The sequence below is a fragment of the Amblyomma mixtum genome, chromosome 1 (assembly GCF_055824585.1).
Source record: "Amblyomma mixtum isolate Tamu chromosome 1, ASM5582458v1, whole genome shotgun sequence".
NCBI lineage: Eukaryota > Metazoa > Arthropoda > Arachnida > Ixodida > Ixodidae > Amblyomma > Amblyomma mixtum.
The window spans coordinates 233,949,524-233,977,175 of NC_143012.1; the positions used below are offsets into that span (position 1 = coordinate 233,949,524).

General features: G+C 48.3%; 1 protein-coding gene across 1 annotated transcript in view; it reads left to right on the forward strand.

Moving 5' to 3' along the window:
• The window catches only part of LOC149371146 (solute carrier organic anion transporter family member 4C1-like), a 38,587-nt gene extending 11,390 nt beyond the window's left edge, over positions 1–27,197 (forward strand). The window contains exons 2-14 of the mRNA XM_089579504.1: positions 1,664–1,786; positions 3,458–3,674; positions 5,102–6,013; positions 9,391–9,515; positions 10,475–10,574; positions 11,389–11,510; positions 12,019–12,189; positions 13,424–13,513; positions 16,275–16,470; positions 17,406–17,553; positions 20,106–20,311; positions 23,545–23,609; positions 26,688–27,197. Coding sequence (XP_089435630.1) covers positions 1,664–1,786; positions 3,458–3,674; positions 5,102–6,013; positions 9,391–9,515; positions 10,475–10,574; positions 11,389–11,510; positions 12,019–12,189; positions 13,424–13,513; positions 16,275–16,470; positions 17,406–17,553; positions 20,106–20,311; positions 23,545–23,609; positions 26,688–26,974 — 2,762 coding nt within the window. The 3' untranslated portion in view covers positions 26,975–27,197. The remainder of the gene's footprint in view (positions 1–1,663; positions 1,787–3,457; positions 3,675–5,101; positions 6,014–9,390; positions 9,516–10,474; positions 10,575–11,388; positions 11,511–12,018; positions 12,190–13,423; positions 13,514–16,274; positions 16,471–17,405; positions 17,554–20,105; positions 20,312–23,544; positions 23,610–26,687) is intronic.
• The last annotated feature ends 455 nt before the right edge of the window (positions 27,198–27,652 follow it).

Below are 27,652 nucleotides of genomic sequence, written 5' to 3' on the forward strand. Positions count from 1 at the left end.
CTATTGTCGTCGCTACTCATCGATAGTAGGCGACTGTTAGAAGTCCCATTGCAGAAATTGAGTTTGCTCCTGTCTTCTGCGGTCGTTCTATCCCTTGGAAGTTTTGAGCTTGGACACGTTTTCTCTGCCGTTCAAAATTTTTTTCGAGGAACGAAACGCCTACCATCATAAGCTTTCGTAATGCCCGTTTTACCCTTTATTTTGGTATTTCCTTTTTACTATCTACATGTGTTTTTTTTTCTTTTACTCACTGCCTCTCATAAATTTAAGCTTGTTGCACGCCCTTCCCACCCTAAACCGCAGCTTTCAAGGAAACTGAGTTGGCGAAACTTTATAGATAATCCCATGTTTGGCGCATGCAATTCGCTATTCAGGCAGTGACCGCCTGGCTATTCCCAATCTCTGTTGTGGGCATTTGCCATTTTATGAGGTAAACAACAATAATAATTAAATAAATATCTCTTTATCCTCTTCCCCGCGAAGCAGTGGTGCTGCCGCGGTTGTGCTGTAAGCAGCACGTGGCACGTTCGCACAGCTCGTGCGAAGAAGAATCCGAGCTTTACCCTGCGCCGGAAGCGTTTGTTGGTCTCTCCCTGTTTCGCCAGCGATCCGCAAGGTAAGAATGCGCCAAGACCTGGCACGGCTGCACTATCAGCTCCATACACGCGTTGGAAGCCTCAGAGGCGCGACTGCCGGCAAACCTCAGAGAAAAGCTGCGGCGTACAAAACGCTTGAGGCGCCCCTCAGAGTTGTAGGCGGTCTTTAAAGTGTGTCTATCAGCAGCGCGATGGTGGTACCAAGCAGTGGTTGTTTCTGGCTTCTCAAAAGCTTGCCTACGTTTTGTCAGTTTTTTTTCCAGCCGCTCCTTTTTATCTTGCGCTGCCGTGCTGTGCCGATGACAGTGTCTAACCTTCGCAGTGCAGTCAGCTTAAGAAGTGAATGCCCTTAATTCACTGATCCACGTTAGTGCAATTTATTTTAATGGACATTTCAACAGGGTCCCAAAATTAACGTCTCGCGTTCGAAGCACAGTTCTCAAGCTCAAGAGCAGCAGTAATTTGGGCGCAAAGGCACAAGGATTACATCAGAGGATTGGACGAAACAAGCGCTATCTCGCCCACTTCTCTAATGGGGTCCTAGTGCATTTTGCGCTTCTACATCCCCATCACGTTCAAGAACGGAACGTTTCCGCGCTCATTAAGGAGAAGGTCCGGAGCCACATGTAGCGTTTACTAATGAATGAACCTGGCAGATAGCTTTTGCTGGCGCCTTGAACATTGTTTCCCAATTACTATTGCGTTCGCACAAGAGCTTCCACTCAGCCTCTTAGCCGTTGTATGTACGATCCCTTTGTCAACTGGGCTGTGAGAACACCTGTCATGGGCAGCTGTTCGCTGCCCTCGTGCCCTCTCTGAGACCGCTAAAGTCAGTCCGAATTCCCTGCCAGGACTCTGCCCAGGCCAGTAAAACCCACCGCAGGCAGTCGCGAGGGTCGACTTTCCCCTTCTTTAATTTTGAAGGCTAGGCTTTGGTGAAAGGCAGTTAACCTCAGGAATGTGGCCGCGTCACATGATAATACAGGCGTTACTTCCAGCAGTAAGCTCTCACCGACGGAACGGCGCGGCATGGAAACGCTTTCATTGCTTTTCGCATCACGGCGCAGAGTTCGACGAGCACGGTGCGGCAGCTATGCGAAACCAAGATGAAGAACCGATGGGGACGGTGGCCGATGACCGCCAGCGGACGGAGAAGTCGCACAAGAAACACAAGAAGCATGGACACAAAGGTGCGCGCGCCCCAGATTTTTCAGCCCTGCAGATTGTGACAGAAAACTCGAGCTTTTATTTTTGTTGCGAAATAGGTCTTACTTCATGTTTTGCAAGCAAATTAGTCGGTCCAGGAAACTGAAAACTGAACGCTAATCTACTCTTCACATAATGGTACAATACTTATGATACGTCACGCACTTGGATGCACTTCAACACGATTCTTTACTCTGCCTTGATGCAGCTGTTCGGCTTTGAGTAATAAATGTTCGGAAGCCTATTTTCCTCAACAACATGGCTACAATATCACCGGTGGACTTCAAGTGTTAACAGGAGTGTGAAGCGTGCATTCTAGGAAGCAGTGACTGTCGAGTTGTTCATTCGGCATACTAGCCCATACGTGTGCACAAAGTGTTAGCCTGTCACATATGAACCAGTGACCGTCCACTCAGGCTAGCACCAGATGGACACTGGAGAGAAATTAAAATTCACATGTATCGACAGATTCATGCTTTCGGATGACCGAGGTTGATTGACAGCTTTTGCCAGCTAGAAAGCTTGAAGATTAAGTATAACTAGGTATCCACACCCCAGACAGTTTTTACACACTGTGGTTCACCCAATCAGATTTTTGGTAAGCGGATCTCACAGGGTATTCTACACCACCATTCACTTCCATATGATGATCACGGAGCCTTTTAGGTCGGTCTAATATTTAGCAAAATCGTCCACTGGTAGTTTTTGCAATAAGAGAGCAAATACACATTAGCATACACCCAAGCGCACTCTGACGGTTACAAAGGCTGCCTATACAACTTTTAAGGAAACTTCGTAGGGGGAAAAAAATTGGTCCAAGTCCAGGGTTCTTTTAGGTCCTAAAATAAGAATTGTGAATCCAGGGCAGATAAAATTTTCAATCCTTTTGATCTCAATAAAGCACCTTTAGCTACAGGAAAAACATAAGAGAGCAAGAAAGGGCCGTATAATCGATTTCTAATCAAAATAAAACTTGAATGAAATTGTCCTCAGTGTACTTCAATCTTTAGCAGTTTCAAGCACTAGGTGAAGTTCACGCTGAGCACCGTCGTCAGCAACAATGGCCCCAGGTGACAGCCGTGGTGCCCAAAGCTCCACCTAGGCGCGATGACAACATCTGAGCTGAGGCGGAGTAAGCCAGTTCTCATGTAAACGGTAAACAGGCGAGCTTCAGTAAGAGTTTATAAGGAGATCTGAAAAGCACCTTCAAAGGTATCAAGTTTGTTTTAATCATGCCAATTTAATCGAAATAAAGTGCGAGACTGCAGCAGCGGTATCAACAGCACTGCTCCGTAGTGTTTAGTACGGCATGTGCGGATTTAATTTTTATCATTCAGATACTGCAGGCCAATATAACCCTAACCATAGTGCAGGACACCGGCTTTACGCAATGATAATGAAAGCGTTACGCAAGGACCGGCGTTACGCAACGATACTGAAAGTTACGTACAACAATACGCAAAGCATTGAAGACAAGACGCAGCAACCAAACACAATACAAACGTTCACATCAAACAAAGCCTGTTTAAAACGGTGCAGTCACTGCAGAGGGAGCTACGGCCCACGGAAAAGCTCAAAAGCATAGGTACGACCACTGTGTAGACCTAGGGTGCGAAAATGTCAGTAAAGTGGCCATTTTCTCTTATCGCGGATAGGGTCCCACCAAGCGCCACCGTCTTCTAAGCAGCAGCAGAGTGCGCGGCGAGGCCAATCCGGAACCACGTCACAAGCCATAGTTGTGTCGCCACTCCTGAGCGATGAGCGCTACCAGACTACCGCCACGGTCAATGTGGGCTCCAGCGAGCTGTCGCCGTCGTCGCCACCTATGCCGCGTCCAGCGGAAGACGTCAAGCCCGCCGAGCACCTCGACAGGTGTGTTCTGCGCGAACCTGCATACAACCAGCGCCCGCGTTTGCTGCTGGCACCCTTTATACGGCGATAGACGCTATACGGAAACTAACTGCGGCGATGCTCTGCCTCATTTGCCTTTTTAGTTGGCGCCTTCACACTGTCTCATGGAGTTATTTATCGCTTTTGGCGTAGCCTGTGACCACCAGTCTTGGCAAACAGGTTTGGCGCGCCACGATGCAAACACTTCGAATAACGCCTCGCCGCTTTCGACCGCTTCTAGAAGAGTGCATCTGACAGACAACAGAGTTCGCGAAAATTGGCGACCATTGCGGTGCAAAACAATGCCTGAGGCGCACCCAGGAATAATCTGTCTGGAATTCAAAGTCCGACGTCGGGCCTCGCACAAACCAGGTACTCTAGCTTTAAAGGTATGTGTGTTTAGCACCGGTGGAGAAAGCAGCAGAGCCTTAACAGGTTCCTCCAAATCGCTCCACCATCCAGGCTCCTCCAGTGGTGGGAATGCGAGATCCGACCCCTGTTTCAAAAAGCACTACCAACGGTGTACTGACGAATGTCAAAGATACTCACATCCTAGAAATGTAGCTCCTTCGGCAACACGCTAAGCAAACATGTTTATGTTCCTCAGATACATCTAAGAAACCATTTGGTAGAATTTCTTCGCCTCCTTCACTGGGCACGCAAGTGCAGCTTTGCAAGGCCCTAGTTGGAGGAGGAACAGGACGCTATTTCTAACTAATTAAACAAAAACGCCTCTCCAATCTACGCCGTCCCTCATAACTTATATGTCGCTTCGGGACGTTAAATATATATTTTCTAGTGTTATAACAGCGAGAGTTTTGTGTAGGGCACCTTCCACGGCCGGTCACGCGTAGCATTTCTCAACAATCAGATGGCCATCCTGTGCACGTAGCCGGTCCATCACGCTTGGGGAAAACTTTGCTCTCGTCGCTTGGTACGACCGGTCGCCAGTCACCGCAGCACGCGTTTAAACGCCTCTCGATCACGTGCGCAAGTCTGTGCATGGGTTTTAAGTGGTTATGAGGAAAGGCTCTGTAGCAGACTTCCAGCGCATGGACACCTGGACCGTACACTCAAGGGACTAGAGTGAGGCTGAAAAGGGCAGAGATGAGCAGCCAACGTTTACACTTGCTCTGATTTTCTCGACTTCCGCAGCATAGCGCAAGCGTAGTAATTTTTTTCATCACTCGAATCTTCCTCGAAGGTGAGCTTTCACTGCTCGAGAGGAGAGCAGTAGGTCATTAACTTACGGGCTACAATCAACCTCTTGAGTGCGGTCCTTTCAACTGCTCGACTGAGTACATGTCGAAAAGAATTTCGCACATGGCGAACCGCAGCAGTGAACACGGAAACACGTTGACATCTCTTTTTGAAATGCCTGACACACTTAATCGTCCTGCTGTTGACAGCGTCCATGAGGGGGCGATCGATGGCGGGCTGGTCGTGCCTGAGAACAACTTGGGGCGGCAGGCGGCGCACCAAGCGATCGACACCAAGAGTGTCGGCATTGGCGCTGATCCCGGGACTTCTGCGAAGAAGCACCACCGCAAGAAGAAGCATCGAGAAGCCAAGGAGGACACCGAGGTGAAGGCGGCGGAGCCTCCTGAAGAAAAGCTATCGCCGGACCAGGAGCCGACTGTGCAGTCCCCAGAGGAGCCGACGAAGACTACCCCGCCCGACCCGTCTGTTCCAGCAGGAGGTGAGCAGCAGTTAGAAGGTGCGCCTGTGGCTCCGAAGGACGCGCAGCCCGTAGACCAGCCGCCACCGCCACCGAAGGCGCCTGATGAGACCACTGGCACAGAAGAGAAGCAGCACAGCGACCTCAAGCCAGGTGAAGTGATGATCCCACCAGACCACCAGAGCATCCAGGGCGTGAAGGACGAACACGACGACGAGCGCGACCAGCGGTGCGGTCTACTGGGCGTTTACCCGCGGTTGCTGCAGAAGTACCGCACGCCCCGCACCGCCCTGATCGCGCTATGCCTCGTGTCGTTCACCCGGAGCTTCTCCATGAACGGCGTGATGATGGTGGTGCTGCCGTCTCTCGAGCGGCGCTACCAGATGAAGAGCTCCGAGAGCGGCATGATCCTGAGCAGCAACGACGTGGCCAGCTGCATTGCCATGCTGCCCGTGTCCTTCCTGTCCACACAGCGCCACAAGCCGCGCTTCGTCGCCTCCGGCACCGCCATCATGGGGCTGGGCAACCTGGTCGTGGCCATGGTGCACTTCTTGTCCCCGCCGTACCACCTGGGTGGCGCCGGTTCCGACACGTGTCCGGAGATGGGCGCCGGCGATGCGTGCACGGAGGTCGGAAGCATCAGGTGAGCGAAGACTGTTGACACCGCTACTCGGTGTAAAGAGCGGCCACCATAAAACTAAACTCTAAAAACCAGCCGGAAAGGTAACCACGTTCTGGGTAGACATTGATTACGTTTTATTTCACACTCACCATGCCTCATTGGCTTTGTTAAGAATGCACCGATAAAACGGGCGCTTTCTTTTTGAGATATAGGGGTATCCCTTTTGAGAGTTTTTAACCGTTTAAGAGTTTCAACTCAAACTTAATTTTGGTGCTTTTAATAGAAACACCTACCTGCAAACCAAAAGCGTGTGATCTGGCATGTGCATACCACCCTCATTTTCAGCAAACACCGACTTTATTCTGGCTTCTGTTTTTAACCCTGGCGAAGTCACAAAAGTGCGTCAATACGCTGAAGCTTTTTCACCTATTTCGGAAAGGAGACACCTTAGCACAATGGTGATATTGTAGACTTTTAGACGCTTTTAAAGCGCACTGAAAGGGACTAGCCTTCGTTTTATGAGAAGCGTATTCAAAAACAACTCCCTCTTTTAGGCTGAACTGACAGCTTCTTCGTGCACAGTGTGTGCTGGGTATATGCTCCCAGTTTACAAAATCAACTCTCTCCTTAGGATTTGGCAAGTTCTAAAGTTATTAAAAGAAACATAGTTAATACGTGCCTTAACGCTCCGCTCCGGAAATGGCGTGCTCAGAAAACAGCCAACTTTTGATCCATAGTTCGCAAGAACTTTGGCATCGGGCTACCATTTGTCGATCGTGACAAACATAGCCTCGACCCTCATGAAGAAAGTCGTTTGGTTCCAAAGCCTGAATTCGAGAGCAACTGAAAGAGCCAGGGGACTTACACAGGCCACAAACTGAGTGCGTAAGTGAAGCTTTGATTGGCGTGTACAGTTCGGAACGCAAGCTTTCCTCTGCCATAACATAGAACGTTATACGGCCTAGTGCCTTTGGCACATGTACATTTGTGTTTACCTTCAAGCAATAAACCGTTGCGTGCAGTGTCTGTCCGTGTGTGTATGCCTTCAGCATGTTATCCGGCTTCTTTCCGCTGCAACTATAGTAAAAAAACCTTCAGTCGGAACTTATCTACTAATAAAGTTCGACTTCTACAAAAGCAAGCCTCAGTGCATGTCATGGGTCACACTCGTATTCTTCAAGGCGTTATATACAATAACAAAATCTGCATGTTTGCGCCGTAGATGAGGGGTGGGGAGGGGGGGGGGGGGGGGGGGTAACTATGGGGCAGGTCGTAGTAGGATATCGAGACATTCTTTACCATTCGAGGTCGACTATGGTCAGATTACAACCACCTCAGCTTCTTCGACGTGTATTAAAATCGTTTTACACAGGTTACTTTTTATTTCTCCCTAATATAAATTTGTGCAGTATAACACGCGAGACGTCGCCCTCAATAGCAAAACGTTAGGGAAGAATATAGTTTATTGGCAGCGTCAAGAAATGCAGTGGTCCCAGCAAAGGTGCCTCGTGTATAACTCGTCCGGCGGTGAAAGTAATGTGCTTATTACGAATCGCATATTGCGAATCACGGTACCCTACATGTACCGCCAATTCTATGATGTGGCTGTATGCATCACCCATATCGCCATTCACTGCTGCGGAACAGCATACAAGTGCAGGTTCCAGTGTAATTAATAGCACCTGCTTTCTTTAAGTGCGATAGGCGCAGTTTTAGCGCATGTAAATTCCTTTGGATTACGTAATTTTTGTCTTCACACGTCATTCTAGGCCTGATGGCAAGAAAACAATGTCGGCACTAAGGGCTTGTCGTTTGGTAGCTGCATTAAAAAAGGTTATTCCCAAAAATGCCAACACGAGCACATTACAGAGAACTTATGGGAAGAGCTTCGTCCTGGCGTCCATCCTTCCCTGCTATAGCGAAAGTACCTTGTCTTTAGTGCCAGAATAACAAAATTAGCTTGCTTCTGAAAGGGATCCCTTTTGTGTTATATACCTACAAATTCTAGACAAGCGCATTTTTATGCGGTAGTATTAGACCTATCCTCACACTGAAACCCTGCCGATGACAGGTGTCACAAATTCCTTGCTTGATGGAGAGAATTCACTTGACCTTGAGACGACATAACAGCCTGCCTACCGTGGCAGGTGGCAACCTGACCATCAGATTGTGAGTCACCTGCCTACTGTGGCAGGTGCCAGTTAAATTAATGCACCTGTTTTGATCCACCCAGATATAAAATCGAAATAAAAAATCTGAAAAAATATATATATGCAAATGTTAGCACCACCACACTATAGCGGGTACCTCCAGCTGCAGCTAGCAGTCCAAATTTGGTGGTGGTGGCTCACCGGCAATAACAAATAAATTGGCACAAACACACACACAAGTTGGAACACAAGCATTGGAGCGTAAAAGAAACAGCGACTTGGACCAGACTTGAGAGAAAAGTGGACAGTACCGCTTGTACTGTCCACATCTCTGCCCAAAGACCCGTCTAAGTCACAGTTTCTTTTATGCTCCAACACTTAAGACAGAGAAGTGCACAGTACCGCTTGTACTGTCCACGTCTCTATCCCAAGACCCGTCCAAGTCGCAGTTTCTTTTATGCTCCAACACTTAAGGCAGAGAAGTGCACAGTACCGCTTGTACTGTCCACGTCTCTGCCCCAAGACCTGTCCAACTAGCAGTTTCTTTTATGTTTCAACGCTTAGGGCAGAGAAGTGCATAGTACCGCTTTTACTGTCCACATCTCTGTCCCAAGACCGATCCAAGTCGCAGTTTTGTTTATGCTTCAACACTTAGGGTAGAGAAGTGCACAGTACCGCTTGTACTGTCCACATCTCTGTCCCAAGACCGATCCAAGTCATCGGTTCTTTTATGCTCCAACGTGTCCCACCAATTGACCCGAAACTTCGCCGTCTTGTAATAAAAGCTGGTACAGTTGTAAAATTTAATGGTATCATATCCCAATTTTAAGTTGACTTAAGCGCCCCCGAAGTTTATTCAGCAGGAACTTGTTTATTAAAGCAAGTCTTTGACATATCGTAAGATTGCACCAAAACAATCAATATATCCTCAAACCTCACCTCAGAGGACTAGTTGTTTTCTGCTACTTTTTCTCGAAGACTCACCTCGTTGGTTTTCTATGGCAGTCCTAACTGCTCGGTGCGAGCGCATCACAAACTTTAAAGCAAGCGTTTGCTACGCACCGGAAGCTTTGACCATTCTCATCAATATGTTGATAACAGTATCTTGCAATATTTTACCCTTGCCTCACAAATAAAAGTGGCGTCCAAGAAAGCTGGACTAGCCTGCTGAAGGAGAGAGCAAAAATCCAGCACTTCAGTCTACTTCCGCCTGTATATCCATGGTTTCTGGGACCACCACTGCTGCAGGAATTATCGATTCATCATGATGGCAGGCCAGATGCTCAGCGGACTCGGGGCCACGCCCATCAACACGGTCGCCGTCGCCTACCTAGACGAGAACCTGCCCAGGAAGAAGTCCGGCTTATACATTGGTGAGCAGCTGCACAACAACTTCCTGCAACGCCACCTGTGGAAAAATATTGCTTGCGGCTGAACACTCTTAATCGTAATTCAGGGCAGCTGGGATTAAACGTTCGTTCGCACCGTGAATTTGAACTTAGACAGATCCAGTGCCGTTTTCTTTACCGCCTGATTTCACTACTTTAGACTCAAATATGTACTGCAAAGATGCAACTTCTGACAGAAGTTTCCGCATCACGATGACATCACGGAGACGAAGAAAAACTGAATGAGCTGAAAATCGTTTATTAGCCGAAGTTCACCCACCAAAGAATAGCTGTTCAGCGGCCATAGAGAGACACCTAATGAGTTGCCTAAACACACCTAGTGAATCCGGAGCACAGAAGGCTTCTATGCGCGCCATCGTATACAGTAAACTGGGTCTCCGGATATCATGAAAGCTCATAAAAAAGCTGCAAGCACCCAGCATATATAACATGTCGCTGGCGCTTTTCCTAGCGAAACACCAAAAGCCCCGTATATATCTGTCATGCGTAAAAAACACAAAACTACGGTGCATAAAGCAGGTCTAACGAAGCACAATTTCTTCCAAACTCGATAGAAAGCCCTCAAAACAAGGAACAGTGAGACGGGCAAAACTACGATTACTTTCCGTATAGCACGCCTCATACATGGGCGTTCCAAATGTCTTCAAATGCCGGTTAGTATAAGCTGCACATTTAAGGCCACATTTGAAGACTACGGTCCGCGTCGTGTGGTATCTGGTCCTGGTAAGCTGCTCTAAAAGGAACAATGCAAGGAACACTGTCTCTACGGCTCCAAGAACTTCACGACTGGGCAGTACATCTCTCAGCTCGAAAGGCGCAATCAGACTGGCGAAGTTATCTCGACATTGCGACGAGTGTGTGATAGAAGTTGCTATGTCATTCTACTAATGGTTAGTTTCCTGTGTATTGGCCCTACTGTGCAGGCATTTTCGACAGCATGGCCATCATGGGACCCTCGATGGGCTTCATTGTGGCTGGCTACACGCTGACCTACTACGTTGATATCTCAACCGACGTCTCTGCGTACGTGCTCCAGCTTGGTCACGCGGACTGCGCGCCATCGCAACGCCGTACTGCACTGCAGCAGCCTTCGGCTGCATCATTCAGCCTGCAGGGCCTCCTCTGTTGTGGTGTAGATCACAAGGCGCTAGCGCACATATTATACACGGTATTTCAGAAATAGCTTTTGCATGAGCGTAGCCAGATTGAGTTGTATTGCTGGGGGTTTAATCATGATCCTTTCTTTCTTTATTTTACACTTTAAGAGATTTGCTGGACGCCTGTGTATGATGGGCAAAAAACGTTTGGTCCATTTGATTTCCGTCTAAACTTTCCTTGATGAAAAGAGAAAGAGGCGCAACAGATAAATGATCACGTCCATAGCTCGGTGAACGTCATTATTGAGTGCCGTTATGTCGTGTCCGTACGGCGTGCCCTACCCTAGTCGTATTCATGTTCTGCAATCTCTGTAAAAAGCTTCCGACAGCACCTATAGAGCTACAAAACTCAATGTGGCGACAGATAGCAAGACCTCAGTATGTGGCAGGACCAATTCATTTTTTAAGCTTGTGTTCAGCGCTGCTACTGTTCTGTGACCGAGGGAATGGGAAAACAGGCCACCAAACCCGATACTCCTGCTGTATTGGTAAGTTCCTTCTTGGTTATGACCACATGCGCAGTTATGCCCGCACCACAGCTGGCATTCCGAAGCTGATGCCTGTTAGCACGCAAACCAGGTGTAGTACGGACAGCAAAGGACGCATACGAATATATGCAGTAGCTGTGGACATAAGAAACTGCACTAATGTGTCGTAATCTGCTGCTCTCCAAACTGCAGCCTCGGCTTGAGTTCCAAAAGCCCCGCGTGGGTCGGCGCCTGGTGGATGGGCTTCCTGTTGTCAGCCATCATGGGACTCATTCTAGGCCTACTCACCGCCTGCTTCCCGAAGCACCTGCCCGGTACGCGCGCCAGCCATAGTTGTCGCCATATTCGCAGACATCCGCGAAAGAGAAGCTGAAAAACACCGTAGAAGATTTCACTCCAGTGCAGTGAGCAGTGCGGACTGTACAGTAAAGAAGGCAGTATTCTTTATTTCGGCGAATGCCGAAAGCAAACCATGACTAATCGGACAACCTCACTGCATGGTTGCCCTTCGTGGTCCGTACTCGAACCGCCGCAGTTGAATAATTTTGTGCATGAATGCGTTGCTGGTTGTTTAAGTGGCAACAGACTCAACAATATTGCGATGACCGGCCATTCCAGGAATCGGAATGCTATGACTACCGTTCGATAATCTTCTATACCAACCTCCTCTACTTGCGGACCCATGTAGACGCACATCTCTTCACTAGATGTAGCCCCGTACTAGCCCTGTCCCGACGTCTGCTTTTGCGTTTCAAGGATAACGACACTGCGCTGTGTAAAACAGTAGACAGCGGGATAACTCCCACCAATTTATTTGTGCAGGCTACGCGGAACTTGTCGCGGAGAAGAAAGCAGACACCACCATGCTTTCGGTGGTGAGCATGATGCCGTCGGGCGACTTCGGTCGCCGCCTCAGCGACCTGCCCAAGGCCATCAGGCGGCTGCTCAAGAACGTGCCATTCATGCTTCTCTGCTTCGCCATGTCCTTCAACCGTGAGTGCTGCTATCCTGAGGATGCCGAAACGCCACGACATATGTCCAACATTTTTGGAGAAAAATTCTCAATGTTACAAAATTGTAAGGTAATGTTGGAGAAATATCAAACGTAATGATCCATTCCTCCTATCTGTAGGAAAATCTCCCTTTTAAAGTTTTCCCATCACTCGTATAGAGCAGTTCAGACTACCATATTAAACCTATGGGGAAGGCTTTTCATCATGGTGAAAAAATGGCAACCCTGCCGACGGGAGATCGGATATATTTATTGGCACAGTGAAACCTTACAATGTATGAAAAAGGTGAGTTCATAATCTCTTCCCCGTCCAATAGTTTTGTGAAAAACTGGTGGGTAAGGTTATGTGACCCCCAAGCTGTGCTCTTCTCACTCAGCCGTAATTTTCATAGCGCAGTTGAGTGCACTGTGAAGCGCTTAATTAGTATGGCCGTCGACTCGAGTTCACCCACTGGTGTATGGGGCAAATAAATAATCCTGGAGCAGGATTTACACTGGCACGAATTTCCAAAAATTTTGGCGACTTGTCTCTCTCCTCTTTTGTATGGCTGCAGTGAGCATTCTAAGAACACTAATGCGAATTCCTAAAGGATGCTGTGCGCTAAGATATGGAGATTACATCAATGCCACTAAAATGAAGTGAGCAAGTGATACGTAAGAAGCCTGAAAAGATGTTCCATGGCTGATTTTAAACCTTTAAAAAGGGGTGTAAGTGCACATGAAGTTTCTGGAAAAAAAGGTATTAAACTACTACTTGGCGCCACCACACAAGATCTGATTAACAAAAGCAAAATAATGACCGCTACTCTTGGAACGCGCAGACACAACCTTTTCTTTTCCTTCAGACGCGAGAATTCTGAAACAGCCTTGCAACGCCATCTTTATTCAGCGAAAAATCTGAATACCCAGAAAGATTTCCGAAACAGTCCTATTTTCCTTCATAATTTTTAGTGCTGCCGCTAATTCTATTTTCAACATTTCTCTACTGAGCCAATGCTGGTATTTTAATAAGAGTGCTTCGGTCTGTGCACTTGAATCCGAGTTTTGTGATTCACCTAAGATCAAATGAGTGCATGATTGCAAGCCTACTTGAATGCACGATTGATTAGACCAGTGCGTTAACCACTCTTATCTGGCTTTGTGTTATCGATAAGTGGTACCTTTATTGCTCAGCAGGGCTCTTAATTTCTCCATGGCTTCACGCCGCATGTGCAGAGATGTTCGCCATCGGCATCACGTCCATGCTGACAAAGTTCTTCGAGTCACAGCTCGGCATGCCGTCCGCAAAGGTCGCGTACCTTACCGGTGAGCTCCTTACAACTGGTTATTTCCGCTCTATCGACGGAAAAAGAGCTTTGCATTAGGCGGTACAACATACATGTGATCAAGGCAGTGGCGGTCCTAAGGGGGTGGGGGGGGGGCGGTGTTCCCCCCCCCCCCCCCCAAAAAAAAAAAAGCTTTTCCACGTTTTCCCGAACGCCCGTTTTTGGGCTCTCATAAGGCGAGATTTTATTTTTTGACGTGGAACTGGAAAGCTATTTCGTCCGTGATGCGTCAAGTAGTCCCTTACTTTGTACGTTCACCGTGTTAGCGGCTATTTTATTTCACAGAATTCCACGTTCTACACGTTGGTAGTTATACGAGCACAATTCGTAGTGATTGTCAAGGTATCGTGTTCCTGCCGTGCCCCCCCCCCCCCCCCCCCCCGTTGTCTTGCCATGCCGCCGGCGCGGGAACCACGGCAACAGCGGGATATCCTAGCCGTTGGCTTGTTACCCCGGTATTGAAATTAATATTGCTCGCGTAAACGTTAACATTCAAAGAATGGAAAATGGTATAGCATCTTTATCGTTCGCGATTTATTTTTCAACAACAAAGCGCATAAAAATTTTTGTATAAATAAATGAAGCAAAAAAATCGTTTCTATTTTTTTTTCTTTTTGGTATAGGAAACTCGCCCCCCCCCCCCCCCCCTCCCCGCCACCCTTAAAACTATTCTCTGGGACCATCACTGGATCAAGGCTTGTCCAGAGTGCCTCAGCGTTGTGCGACAGATCAAATAGTTTTGCCCTATCGCAGCTACTGTGTTAAAGATGAGGTTTTTGCGTTTGTGAAAACACGTGGCTGCACTGGTGCGCAAGACCTAACTGTGAAACTGAGCACCTGCATTATTAATGCACTTTGTTCGACCCGCACTGCGTTCTTCGCGCACTCTAGACAAGCCTGGTCAGATTTGTACGGCGCCTTTTGGCCGTTGTTCTCTTAACTATGTGGAATGCTACCAATCATCATAGTATTTGCGCTCAAATGCCTACGAGGTCAAAAATATTTACGTTAATCTTAAGACGCCTCTTATAACACGGAAGGGTAAATTGTAATAAAAACAAAATAAATTATTTTTTTCTGCCGCAGAAGAAACTAGCTGCTTGTGCGCTTGACATCCATTGCGCCAATACCGGCTTAGCCACACCGTGGTAGCAGCCTACAAAGCAGCGCTGGTTATTCCAGACACCCTATAATAACGACCATCAAGGAATGTCACGGTATCTGAGACCTCCGAAAAAAAGCTCTTAAGTTGCACCTACTTTAAGTTCTTGCGTTTTAGTGAGAGAAGGCTGCAAAAGAGCGCCCTGTAAAATTACTGCTGCGAGAATCGGTTTGGCACGAAATCTTAACTGTCCCGTTTAATCATGTGGGCTTCTGTACTTGGTCATAACATCTTCATGAAAATTACCAGCCAGAGGCTGCTCTGAACATAACGGTGAATGTTGCGTTTAGAGGCAGGAGCATTATGAACATACGGTGGCGGAGGAATGTACAAATTTATATCCAAGATACTCGAACAGCATATAAACAGTGATGTTAAAATTCAGCTATAAAATGTTCCTCTCCTCAAAGGAGCCGGAGAATGAGTAAACCATACGAAAATTTAGCGAATAATTTTGAAACTTGTGCATTGCATAGGCAAATTCGAACAAGACCGCTTCAGTTTGATTCTCTCAAAATGCACCCACTTCAAAATCAGCACAGTGCCAAGGGGCATGTCAAATAAAGCGCCACTAGCGACTTTGATAAAGCCGCTTCATCCGTGGGCCTGGGCATTCCTTATATAGGGCCTCCCCGCCCGCATATGCCCACGTTACCTCCCGCAGAATGCGCGGCATGATGGATTGCGAAGCACTCGCGGACGACTGGTGTTCAGTCCATATAGATTATTCCCTGCCAAAAAAAAAAAATTTGCATTGGTTTAATGTATGATTTGGATGAGCGTGCCAGGTGAAGGTGATGCGAAAAAAAATCACAGGGGGTAAGAAGTGCCTAACGCGAATGTTTGAGCGGTACCTGTGGTGTGTCAGCAAAGAAGCAGGGCGTCGAGCCGGGCAACGCTTGTACCCATCCTTGTTGGGTGGTGGTGGTGGTGAAAACATTTATTAAGAATGAACAGGAGGTATGTTTGGAGCAGCCCGTAAGGGACCGATCCTTACAAACACTAGGTGGAGGTCCCTAGTATGGGACCCCAGTGGTGGTGGCCGCCGCCCGGGCGCGCCCGACTAAGGCTTGTTGGGCATGCAAGTCGTGGCAGCCGAGCAGGGTCGCCTCCCAGTCCCCCCGGGTTGGGTTGGGGATGGGGGGAATAGCGGCGTTGGAGGGGCATGCCCACACCATGTGATAGGTGTCAGAAGACACTGCACTACAGTGTGGGCAGCTGCCGCTAAAGGAGGGGTCAAAATGTTTTAGCGCTGCCGGGCACAGCAATGTATTGGTGAGAAGGCGGAGAAGGAGGCTGTGAACGAAATCTCCCGCAGCCAAAGCGGACGCCCAAGCTACTAGGCCACCGGTCGCCTACCACCGTCAGGCGCTGGTGGCTCTGCGGACGCAGACGCCGACGCCAACGACGACGATGACGCAAAACTGAGGAGAGATGCTTCTTCGCGCGAAGATAGGGCTAAATAATGTGGCATGTGTGCGCGAGACATGCTACATAAGATCACAGAAATAGCTTAACCTGCTGCATTTCCGGCAAAAAGCAAACAGCTTGAGATTCACTGACAAAGATCGATGTGCAGGACCCATCGTGTTCGTGGGCGGTGGCTTCGGCGCCATTATAGGCGGCGCTCTGGTGAGCCGTTGGAACCTGGACTACGCGGGCATCATGCGGTTGTGCATGTACAACTGCTGCTTCTCCTGGTTCGGCGTGCTTGCTTTCCTGATGAACTGCAGAGAGAGCACGTACGCCACCCCGCAAGGATTCGTCGGGGCCCCGTGAGTGCTGCCATGTCTCTTCTTTAAGCCGGACGTTCGGTGCCGCCATTGCCCAGCGATCCATGTTGCCTTCGCATCATTCACACTGTGCGTTATTTTTTAAAGGGTGGCTTTTGATATGGCGCATACTTTGTACTAATGATAAAATTGTTTTGGGGACTTTTAGCAAAGACTCGCCGACTTGTGTATCCGAGAGATCGGCGAATGTTTTCTCCTTTATCTTGTTGCTGAATGAGTCGGTGGATGATCAGGATGTCTGTTTCGAGAAGGAAGCACACATGCTCATGCCGGCGGAATCGTTAACTTTATTCAGCGGCAGTTGTCGCGCTTGTGGATTTGACTAAAGTCGATAAGCGGGAGACAACGATGTTGAAGTAATGTATTTGGTGACCAACCACATGCGAGGGATAGAAGTTATAGTAATCGGCAAGTTAGTATGATGGAAAGCAAACGAAAACTTAAAGGGAGAGAGTTGAAGGACCGTAGAAGGTACATCAGACTGACATTTTTCCATGAGATTTCTTATTCGAAAACTGGAATAAACCGCGGACAATATCTCCAGGCACTTCATTATATCTCAAAGCGGCTGGACCACTGCTTGAAGGTCAGGGAATTTTCTTGCAAGGGTGACGTCTTGCGTTATTCTTTTTTGTTGGAACTGTTCGAGACTGGAACAGTTTGCCATCGAGCTTTGTGTGTATCACATCTAATGATGCATTTTTTCATGTACTGCAATAATTGTTTAATACCTCTAATAAAGTCTGTACCCCCCTGCTCTAAAGCCCTGCGGGGCGATGCAGGTTACTAATAAATAAATAACATGCACTTATCTTCGCTAAATATGGGGTCAAAAAGAGAGACCTTTCTTGCTTTCATCCTGTAGAGGTTGCTTTTGATCCGGATGATAAAAAGCCGCCGCATTTGGCGATCTGCAGGGGGCCCACCAGTTTCGATTTCGAGTGCAACAGCAACTGCAACTGCACGTCGGCTAATCTCAACCCGATCTGCGGTGCTGATGGTGTAGTTTACCTGTCACCGTGCCTGGCGGGCTGCCGCAGAGAGATCCAGGTCACGAACCTCATGGTAAACATGCGGAAACCTTATTTGTCTTTCGCATATTAGTGCAAATAAATATTCCTTTACACTAGAGTTGAACAATATAATTTTAAAAATACAAAACGCAGGCGAAAGACATGCATACAGGGAAGTGTCGGAAGAAGTCTTAATTTTTTTTTATTTTAGCAGTAAAGCCCGCACCACGCACGACTAAGCTTGAATGATTGTTATACCATATAGTGAGAGGCATAAGGATTACGCCTCACAAATCAGATTCAGAAACATGCTCCTCCCAGCCAGCACACGTGTCGTCTGAGTGAAAGAAAAAACAGTGGACTCCTGAAAGCATCCTGCTGTGCGGGTGATAACTGCAGAGGCAGTATGGCAGAATGGTGGTATCTTTTTGTGTTCTCACTTGGGATGTATCATGCCCTACTCGTAAAAATGGAAACTGCCGCTGCTACGCTGCGGCTACAAGATATTAAATTTCCCAAACTGTATTGTTGTCTATTACGAACCGGCTCAGGGTTACTTGACCACACGCACAGTGTGCACCAAAAAAATGCGGATCATAAGTGTGACCCTCCACTTCTTTAACTGTGAGCCTGGCCTAATTTAGCTCGCGCATATCGCAAAAGTGCTAACTCGGAACTAACTTCAAGACTTACCGTCAATTAGAGGAGACAATAGAGAGGTGCAGAAGGCAAATGCAAACTAATTACTAGGTAGACTTGTTCGCGCAAAAAAGGGTTTTTTAGCTTCTCCTCACGGTGAAAAACAAATTGTAGAGGCAGGCCCCACACATGGTTATGTCGCCAATTACTCTGAGCGGTGTTTCAAAAATGCTCTCTTAATCACGCCATAAGATGTTTATATTCTGTGGTGACTTGAACAAGATCTATAGGAGCCTTTACAGTCGGCTAAGCTAGTGGTTTTGGTTATCGTTTTATGGAATTCAATGTCTGAAAGCGACTCGGACAATGAAGGATGCCGTAGTGAATTGCTGCGAAAAATTTCGACCACCTGGAGTTCTCTAACGGGCACTGACATCGCGCAATACACATGCCTCGAGCATTTCGCCTCCATCAAAATGCGACCGCCGTGGCCGGGGTCGAACCCGCCTCTTGCGCGTCAGCAGCCGGGCACCATAACCACTCAGCCACCGCGGCGGCCGGCTAGGGTTGTGGGATTTTCGGCTCGATGTACAGATAGCCATTCACTTTTTCATCTGCTGCACAGCGCTCGTGTAAGGTGGTGATTGCAGGCGTAGAAAATGGCAGTAAAGTCGTTGTGAATGCCATTATCGGTGACAATTCTGGCAGTATAGCAGAAACCACTAGCCCAAAAATATCGTTTCTATAGGGGCGCTGTTGTCGCTTATTCCTCAGCCAATCATACGGGCCTTGAAGCTGATGGCTCATCTGGTAACTTCTACCATGCAATTGTTTCCTGGGCCCGAAGGGCCCATTTGGCCGCTGTCTAGCAGAAATCTTGAGCAGAGAGGGTAAAGGAAAAATCTTTTTAATGTTTTTTTTTTCTTATCTCGCAGTTCTGAAAGTTAATCCTTGTATGCATCTATGCTATAGTGTCCCACTTCGCCCCGAATGATGTATTTTGACATGAAATTAGGGTTTCAATACCTTAATGCTAAAAGTAACACCCCCTTTTCGTTGAGGCAATGCTCTTCTTTCATTTCGCAACACATTTATATGACTGGAGGCGCTATGGCAGCATTAGATGCTATCCAAACATTCAACGACGATAGCCTAGCAAGAGCTCTGGTTCTAGAGGCCTGCGGGCTTAGTCCATGCAGTAAAGCAATTGTCTCACTCGAACAGACTGACCAGAGTTGAGTCTATAAATTTCTGACCGAGCAGCTCAACAGACAACAAAAAAAAAGCTCGGGAAGGTAAACTAATAGCCGACGGCGCGAACCTGAGTACACCGCAAAACTTTACAGTGAGGCTGCTTCGAACACAAGACTCACCTATTCAAAAATAAAATCATGCGTCACACCGGTGCCGTAATCGTATCAAGACAACAAGAAAGAAGGCCAGTTTTCTTTTTCGTTCTATATGACCATGCGGAAGTATACTGAACGCAAATTCATTTTTTATTTCATGCAAATAAAACGCACCAGTGATTGTCTTAAATCAATTTGAAAACATCCAACAAAACACTGCTTTCTTACTGTGCTGAATAGCTTTTGTTCGTTGTAATAACACAAAATCCTGAACAAAATGCCAGAGGTAGGCGATATCTCGCTCGGTTGCTGAGAAAAGTCGCCAGAATTTCCGCATAAAATACAGAGGTTGCGTACGGCGTATCCTGTTACCTTGACAGACAAAACTGAAAACACTGCCCCAGCAGATTCCCCGTCACTCGATATTACAGCAAACGCTAACGGACGCGCCACTCTTGATGCCACTAGGTCGGTAAAATTTCCCGCGGACTAATTTCCAAATTTCTGATTCAAGCGAAAAACGTGGCCTGGCTGCGTGACAACCAGCAGGCTGCCCCATCACCGTTGCTTCTGCCTAGCATAGACGCCAGTCGCTTTGCCTGTCCCGCTATCGCAGATGTACAGCGACTGCTCGTGCGTGAATGGGACAATCAGCGAGGTGCCGGGCGTGAGCAGCGAGCAGGTCCTGTTGGAGCCCGTGCAGGCAACCAGGTCACGCTGCAGCGTCGACTGTGCGCTGCTCGTCCCGTACCTGCTCGGCGTCTTCCTCTGCCTCAGCTCGGCCTTCCTCAACTCGGCACCATCCACCGCGGCCATCATGAGGTGCGCTCTCTCCCGAAGGTCTGGCAACCGCGCTCCTCGCGAAGTAGTATGGCAGCTTCGGCCGGCGTGACCGCCACCCACAACAGTTCAAGCAGAGTCTCTGCTCAGGAACGAGCGGTAGTGAAAGGAAAACTATACGTAACCAACGGCGACTTCATTAACACATCAAATGTCCTTGCAGCCGCGGAGGAATTCGGTGAGTACCACACCACCAAAGCCGTCCTAACGTTACCGATATAAAAAACAAAAGAAGAGGTGACGGTGGATTTGCGTAGCTAGGCCAAATCCTAATTGGGTGCGCAAGCACTTAGGTTTTCGCTTTGTTGCCGGTGTTTGGATCCACTGTTCATCTATAGAAGTGTTTCGAATAGCGATAATGGGTTAATGCCCATACATGCGGTAGTAGTGATTCTTAACTTTGCATTCCTGCATCCCTGGAAGTCCTCACACCACTCCTGCCTCTGTGGTGCAGAAGCCAAGCGATGCGCCACTGCCCTGTGATGGTAGGTGCTGCCACTGGTTGGAATTGTGAGATCCAGTTTGATCTTTCGGAATAACCTCTTGTGGCCACTCCTTAATTTAACTGCCACCTGCCACTTTGCCCACAACCGGCGGGCAAGCAGGTGGACGGCCTGCCACAGAGCAGGATTCAGACAAACATACACACAAAGGATAAATGTGGGAAATGGCCACGATAGGTGCTAGCTCACTAAGAAATCAAGAGAGAATGCACTTCAGCAAACTATATTGGAATTGACGTTGAAAGAAGATTCGCTTACTTGCTAAGTTTTTGCCGCTGAGCGAGTTAAATGCGTGCTATTATCTACATTGCACCGAAGCTGCTGGCGTATCAACTTTTCGTTCTAGAGCAGTCATTCACAGAGTACGGAGATTTTTGTTCGACTGAACTCTGTTCTGAACTGGTCAGCTGGGATACTGTTGTTACCTTGATCCTATGATATGTTCTCGAACAGTCTACCCATGAATGCTTTGAGCTATAAGTAACAGACCCAAGTCGGCATGGACGTCTAGATATCGGTCCTGCAGACGAAGGCTGAATTACTTTGGGGAGCACAGCTTGCCAACGTTAACCATTAGCGCGGTTAACATTTTCCTAGCGCCGCTCGCGTGTCTTTCAAATTTTTTGCAATTAGTTCATCATTCTTTGTGCTTAAAGGAAAAAGAATACGGTGACTGACCAAGTCAAGAAATTTGAGACGTTTCGGAACCTCGTACGGGTTCCTTGATCACTGAGCGGGACAGGAGGCGCCGCGACTTATATACGCAACACGTGACATAACGAGCGTGCGTAGATTTGTGGCATATTTCCTTGCATCCGGTTCGTGGTAGCTGGTGTCGACTGGATGATTAGAGATTCCAGCAGCCGCCGAGATGAGACGTTCCTTTCCTTCGCGATGACAGTGGCGTGGTTCCAGTCATAGAGTTTCTTACTATTACCTAGAGGGAAAGCTGGCGGCGCTGCACTTCAGCCGCCATGGACGCTCAAAGCATCATGGGGCGGTGAGCTACTTGTTGCAGGACAGTCGTAGTTTTTCGGGAACACAGAGTGTCATTACTAAGACGTTTCATTCCGAAAACGCTGCCCGTGTGCGCGCAGACGACTTTCGCGCGAACGCAGTGTGCAAAAGCCATAGTAGTGAAAACGCGACGACACACGACGCCAATAAAAGGTTTTACTCTTCCGAAATGCCATTAAAAAACTTCTTATAGTATTTAAGCAACAACGTTTTTTTTGAAAACGTATTTACCTTTAAAAATGCGCCTCTTAATTACGAAATAGTTTTTATAGTGTTCATTACTTGGCCAATAGGAGAGCGAGTCGTCTCTTATTTTGGGCAAACTTTGCACTTAAATGCTTTTCTGCTCGTTCGTTGCAATCATTAGACAAGATATTGAATGTTAGGGCGTTTGTAGTTATCAAACAGCTTTATTTTTCTATTATTTTTTGGCCAAAAGTTGCAGTTCCGCAACAAGTAGCTCACCGCCCCATGATGCTTTGAGCGCCCATGGTGGTTGAAGTGGTCTCGAGGGGTCGCCATGCAAACTCCCATAGACGGGCTGCCAGCTTTCCCTCTAGGTAATAGTAAGAAACTCTATGGTTCCAGTCAATCGCGTGACCATGTTCTTGCGCATGCTTTGAATAGGCGTTAGTCGCGTGATTATTATTTCTTACGTCACGTTTGTGCTCATTGAGCCGTCTTGTGAACTTTCCCGTCTCACCAATGTACACCTGGGGCCAGTCAGCACATGGTATCTGGTATATGACGCCTGGATACTCTTCAATCTGCGGTCTATCTTTCACGTTCGCGAGCTGGTTACGGAGCTTGCTGGTCGGGATGTGGGCAATGCGCAGATCGTATTTTGAAAATACGCGCGATAGTGCCTCGCTGATTCCCCGCACGTAAGAAATGGCTGCGCGTGCCTGGAACGTCTTGTCGGTCTGTGTTTCCGGCTTCAATATCCGCTTTTCAATTTTGCCGATAGCGACTAGGATAGCCATAGCAAGTCACCTCACGGTGGACCGTCTTCAGTTCGCCCGCGCGAGTGTGTACTGAAAGTTCTTGCCCACGACCTGAAATTCAGTTCCTTTTTTACTGCATTTTTTAGCTTTGCATGGAACGGCTATTCCTGTTTTGTTGTTGAATAAACAGCATTAAAATAATAAGACGGTCATTTTTGTTCACAGTTACTTGGTTAGATTTGGCGTTCGTTCGTAGGAAACACTCTGTACATGTGGAAAACAAGCAGGCTCTCAACACGCAGCCTGCGTGGCCTCCTATACAAAGTTGGGCCACACGGCAATAAACTACCTCCTAAGTTTTAATTGTGCCAATTTACCTTCTTCTAGAAAATTGGGCCTAATACTTAACATGACAGTCAGTGATTGGCCCATAAACTTAATTTTGTCAATTTACCTGCTTCGTGTCAACCGTACGTTTGCGTTTGTTTCTACCCTATGTGTACGGCCTTTGTCAAATGTTTGGAGCCCAGGGGGTTTGCTTCTGAGCCTCACTGTGTGGTTCGTGATGCATCTCCAGCGCTCCAAATTTCCTCTGGGTAAGAAGATTTCTGGTTCTGCCTTCTTCAATGGGTAGGACTTTCCAGAATGCTTCACGAGTCCCACTGCAAGGCTAAGAAGTAAACCCCCTGGGCTCTAAACTTTTGACAAAGACTGTACAAACTATGCCGGAACGTGCGCTGACCCATCGCAGGTGCGTCAAGCCAGCGGAGCGGTCTCTGGCGCTTGGAATCTGCACCATCATTGGCCGCCTTGTGGGTAAGTGCCCGCGGCTGTATGAGCTCGTTTACAACGTGGCTTCTTGATTGGCATTCCGGGCGGAATTGGTGTCCCCTCATTTGCGATGAGTAAGACGGTGCGAGAAGAGGGCGGAGAAGGTGTCACTTCTCGAGCCCAGGCATGCCCAGGGCGCGCAAAGTTCGCGCACGATTTATGCAGTGAGCAAAAAAGGTGCGTTGAGGGGCCGTATAGGGAGGCCGTCAGCCACCTTGTCAGGGACCCGTAATGGTCTCAGCTATCCTGCCAATATCTATGATTAACACTTGAGAATTGCCACAAGCGTTGGCTGCAGAGTACAGTCGGCAGCAAAAGTTTAATGTGTGCATTTTCTGCCGGTAAACATATTGTAGCTTTATCTTGCGACAGCATCTGCTACTGCACGCAGCGGATGTAAAGTGACTGTATACGCTCTCAATACACAGTGGCGCGTAGGTCCACCTAATTGCCATAAAAAGCATTAAAGTTATGAGGGAAAAGCGCATCAGCAGCATGTTGCAGCTATTTTTGGCCCCCCTGTTATAGCGGTTGCCTGATCATTCCTCTCTTGCTCGTCGAGCTCGCTTTATTCGAAGAAAATTCTGTTGCAGAGAGGTGAGGCCACATCTTAGTCGAAAGCGGGATACACGAAGACCTATCTCAAAATTTCATCGGTGAAACACCAGTCGTGTGAAGCGGTTGTATCATCTGTTATAAATTGCAGAAGCCACAAACGCCATCTTTACTGAAATAAAAGGCAACAAGTCATAAAACCGCGTGTTGTAAGTGCAGAACATACCTTTTAAGGAATATATGCGAGCGGGAAACAAAAATATCCTGCCGAGGGTGAGAACGGTACTCAAGCGGGTTTTCTGAAGTAATCCAATGCCATATGTTGCGAGCAAGTCGGCTTGTCTATCAGGGAGGGTTTGCAGTCATGTGGTCACGAGCGGCGCAGGGGAAAACAAACAGTAAACTCTGGCTGCCATAAGAAGCTTATACAATAACTGAGCGGAATGGTGCGCGTGTAGCTCCTCTCATATGGGGAGGCACTTATGGCATTGGGTGAGGTGCATTTCCAGTGTCAACTCGAAGGATCATATGAAAGTCGTCTGCTACCACTGCTTCGGGTTCTAACTTTCTCCCCTTGATATTACATGCGTAATATCGCATGTTCGGAGATATTACGCGCGCGACGGCGAAGCAAAATAAGCCGCTGTCCCGGCGACGGCACTGGTGACGCCATCTCGTTTTGTTTTTTTTTATAACACCTCTTCCTAGCAGACTTCGGCAAAAAAAGAAAACGGGTTGTCGGGGGTAGGGCAAGATGGCGCCACCGGTACCATCGCTGGAAACGCGGCTCGCTTTGCTTCGCTGTCGCCGCAGAGGATGCGAATATCCCACTTCTTCTGGTTGAATCAAGCAGATACACCAAATAATTGCGGAAAACAAACAAGACTGGCGACCAAACGCCATTTTTATTCGAAATTTCGAGGCGAGCAATTCGCCTGTTATGCGGAGAGATGCATTCAACGGCACGAGTAAAATTTCAGAAGACCCTAAAGCATCTTATTTGGGGTCCTCCGTGCGTCAAATATCAACGCAAATAAGCCAAAGGATTAAACGAGAAAAGTATTTTACGGTGCGCTTTTAGTGTTGCTGCAGTCAGTTGGTAGAAATTAAAGTTGCGGCGACGAGAACGGGGGGGGGGGGGGGGGGGATGTTTTCTCGGCTACTTTTGCTCATTAACGTTAAAGCAAGCGAGAAAGCATCTTCAGTTGAGCCGCTCATCCCCCCCCCCCCACACACTTTAACACATCGCAGCTTTAAGTGTAAATTACCCGTGCCTCCAAAAGACACTAGACGGCGCCACCAGCATTAGTTACGTCAAAGCTGCTTCTCTTTATTCGCGTGCGCTGCAGGCGACGGAGATTTGCAATTCTCATCGAATCAGGCAAGCACATCATCCAAACTTGCTATTGAAAAAGGAAGACGGTCGTATACAATCCCTGCTTCAAATTTCAGCGCTAATACGCTAATGGTTTAAGAGACAGAAGCATTTTACGAGGTGTTTCTAGCCTTGCAAACCGCCTTTTTTGCACGACATGGTGCCCTACGGGCAGTGGCGAAAATTTGTCTCCAGTGGATGAAATCGCACGCACGTAGGAGGCGCAGGCACGATCTGGTTCTGAGCAAGCTGCGCCTGCGGAGTGGCAAGTGTGTACTAGACAGCTGCTGCCATCTGTCGTACGTACCTGTCACTAACATGACCTGCGCATGCGCAGTAGGTGCTCATGCTTTGATTTTCAACCAATGGAGCTGTAAGAGAAGCCGAGCGGCATTGTGAAACATGTTGTGAAAGAATGGCCGATTGTGAAAGCGGCTCGCTTTCGGGACTGTCAGTTCTGCGCTCAGGGCACGCACATACACAGCACGCGCTGACCTTGCAACGATGCTGTACAGTGAGCGATGTCGCGGCAGAAATGAATTAGCGAATAAGCGTTGCCGCAGTACACGGTGACTGTGATGCAGCACGCAAAGAGTGGGGGAAAATTGGAACCGGTGGTTGCTGGCAGACGAATCGCCATGGTTCTTTGCGTCGACTTCGGAAACGCACCTCATCCATTGGCTTGAGTAACGTAGGAGAAATAGCCACCACCAATTGTAGGGGTGCGTTTATTAGGCGTCCTCAAGAGACCGAACCGCCGTGCAGGATCTGGCAGCGTAGACGGGCGTAGCCAGCACCAAGAGAGCGGGGCAACTTCGTCGTCGTCAGGCGCAGCGTAGTGTCGGCGCATAGCTTCGTCGTCGCCGGGCGCAGCGCAGTGTCGGCGCATGGCGGTAGCGGAACCTGTCACAGTTGGCACACTACAGTTGTAAATGTTTTCCGCTGACTGTGCATATTTCTTAATGAATCACTTTGGAAAGCGCGCTGTGATGAGAAAACTAGGTATTGCATGAGCGAACCCTTCGACTGCGTTCGCAAGGCCGCCTTTCCCTTCATGCACACGGCATTTAAAAGTGCTTCGAGACCAACGCATGAGCGAAATATGTTCCCACTGTTTACTTCGTTCGCGACAGGATCCATTCCGGCGCCGGTGATACTGGGCGGCATCGTGGACCAGACATGCCTGATGTGGCACAGGCCGTGCGGCTCGAGTGGCAACTGCATCGCCTACGAGAACGAAGGCATGGCGCGAGGAATGTTCTACGCACTGGTCGTCATGCTTGCGGCCAGCATGGTCCTCTTCTACTTCTCGCTCCTCGTGTACCGCCGCAACGCCCGCAAGCGCGCCGAAAGGAAGAGGAATGCCGCACTTGCAGCCAAAGCGGCCTCCGCCGCAAAGAGCCATAACCCCCAGCGGTGACATGACCCGAACCGTCGGCGCAGCGCTAAGGTCTACACCGCCTGCCACCCTCTGCTGTTCTGCCTCGTGTGTCGCGTTGACGTTTTAGCACGCCTGTTAAAAGTGGCACGAACAATAGGGCGACAAGCGGAAGCCACCGCGTTTGGGTTTCGTGCGTGATGTGATATTGGGGCGCACTGTGCTTAAAAGCGGATTAGAGCAAGTATATTAAATGTTTCTGCTGAAGGCCACCGCACCTTACTAGCTGTCTTTTTTTTTTTTTGAGAATGCTAACAGAGCTTCCAGATTCTGCTGCATAGTTTTTGTTTTTTATTCGAGCTGTTTGCCATTACGCGTAATGAAAAAGGGAAAGAAAGTTATAAAAAGGAGTGCAAACAAGCCTCGCTTAAAAAGCGGCAAAAGTTCGCGGTAAAGCGGTTACCTTGAGTCCACTTGCGATAGTCGTCTGCAACGTCCCATCGTAGGCCAACCTTTCTTAGGAAGCGTCGTCTCACGGAAGCTGTAGCCTGGCGATGACAGCATCTCTTTTGGGGCGATGCATCTATCCGCCTTATATTGCTAGTGACGGGAAAGATAACTGCTCAGGTTATGCAGCGTTCTGCTCCAGCATTTGAGCCCTAGCGTGGGCGGCGATAGGGTTCGCTGATGGCAGGAGTGTAAAATGTGGTTACGGAGTAC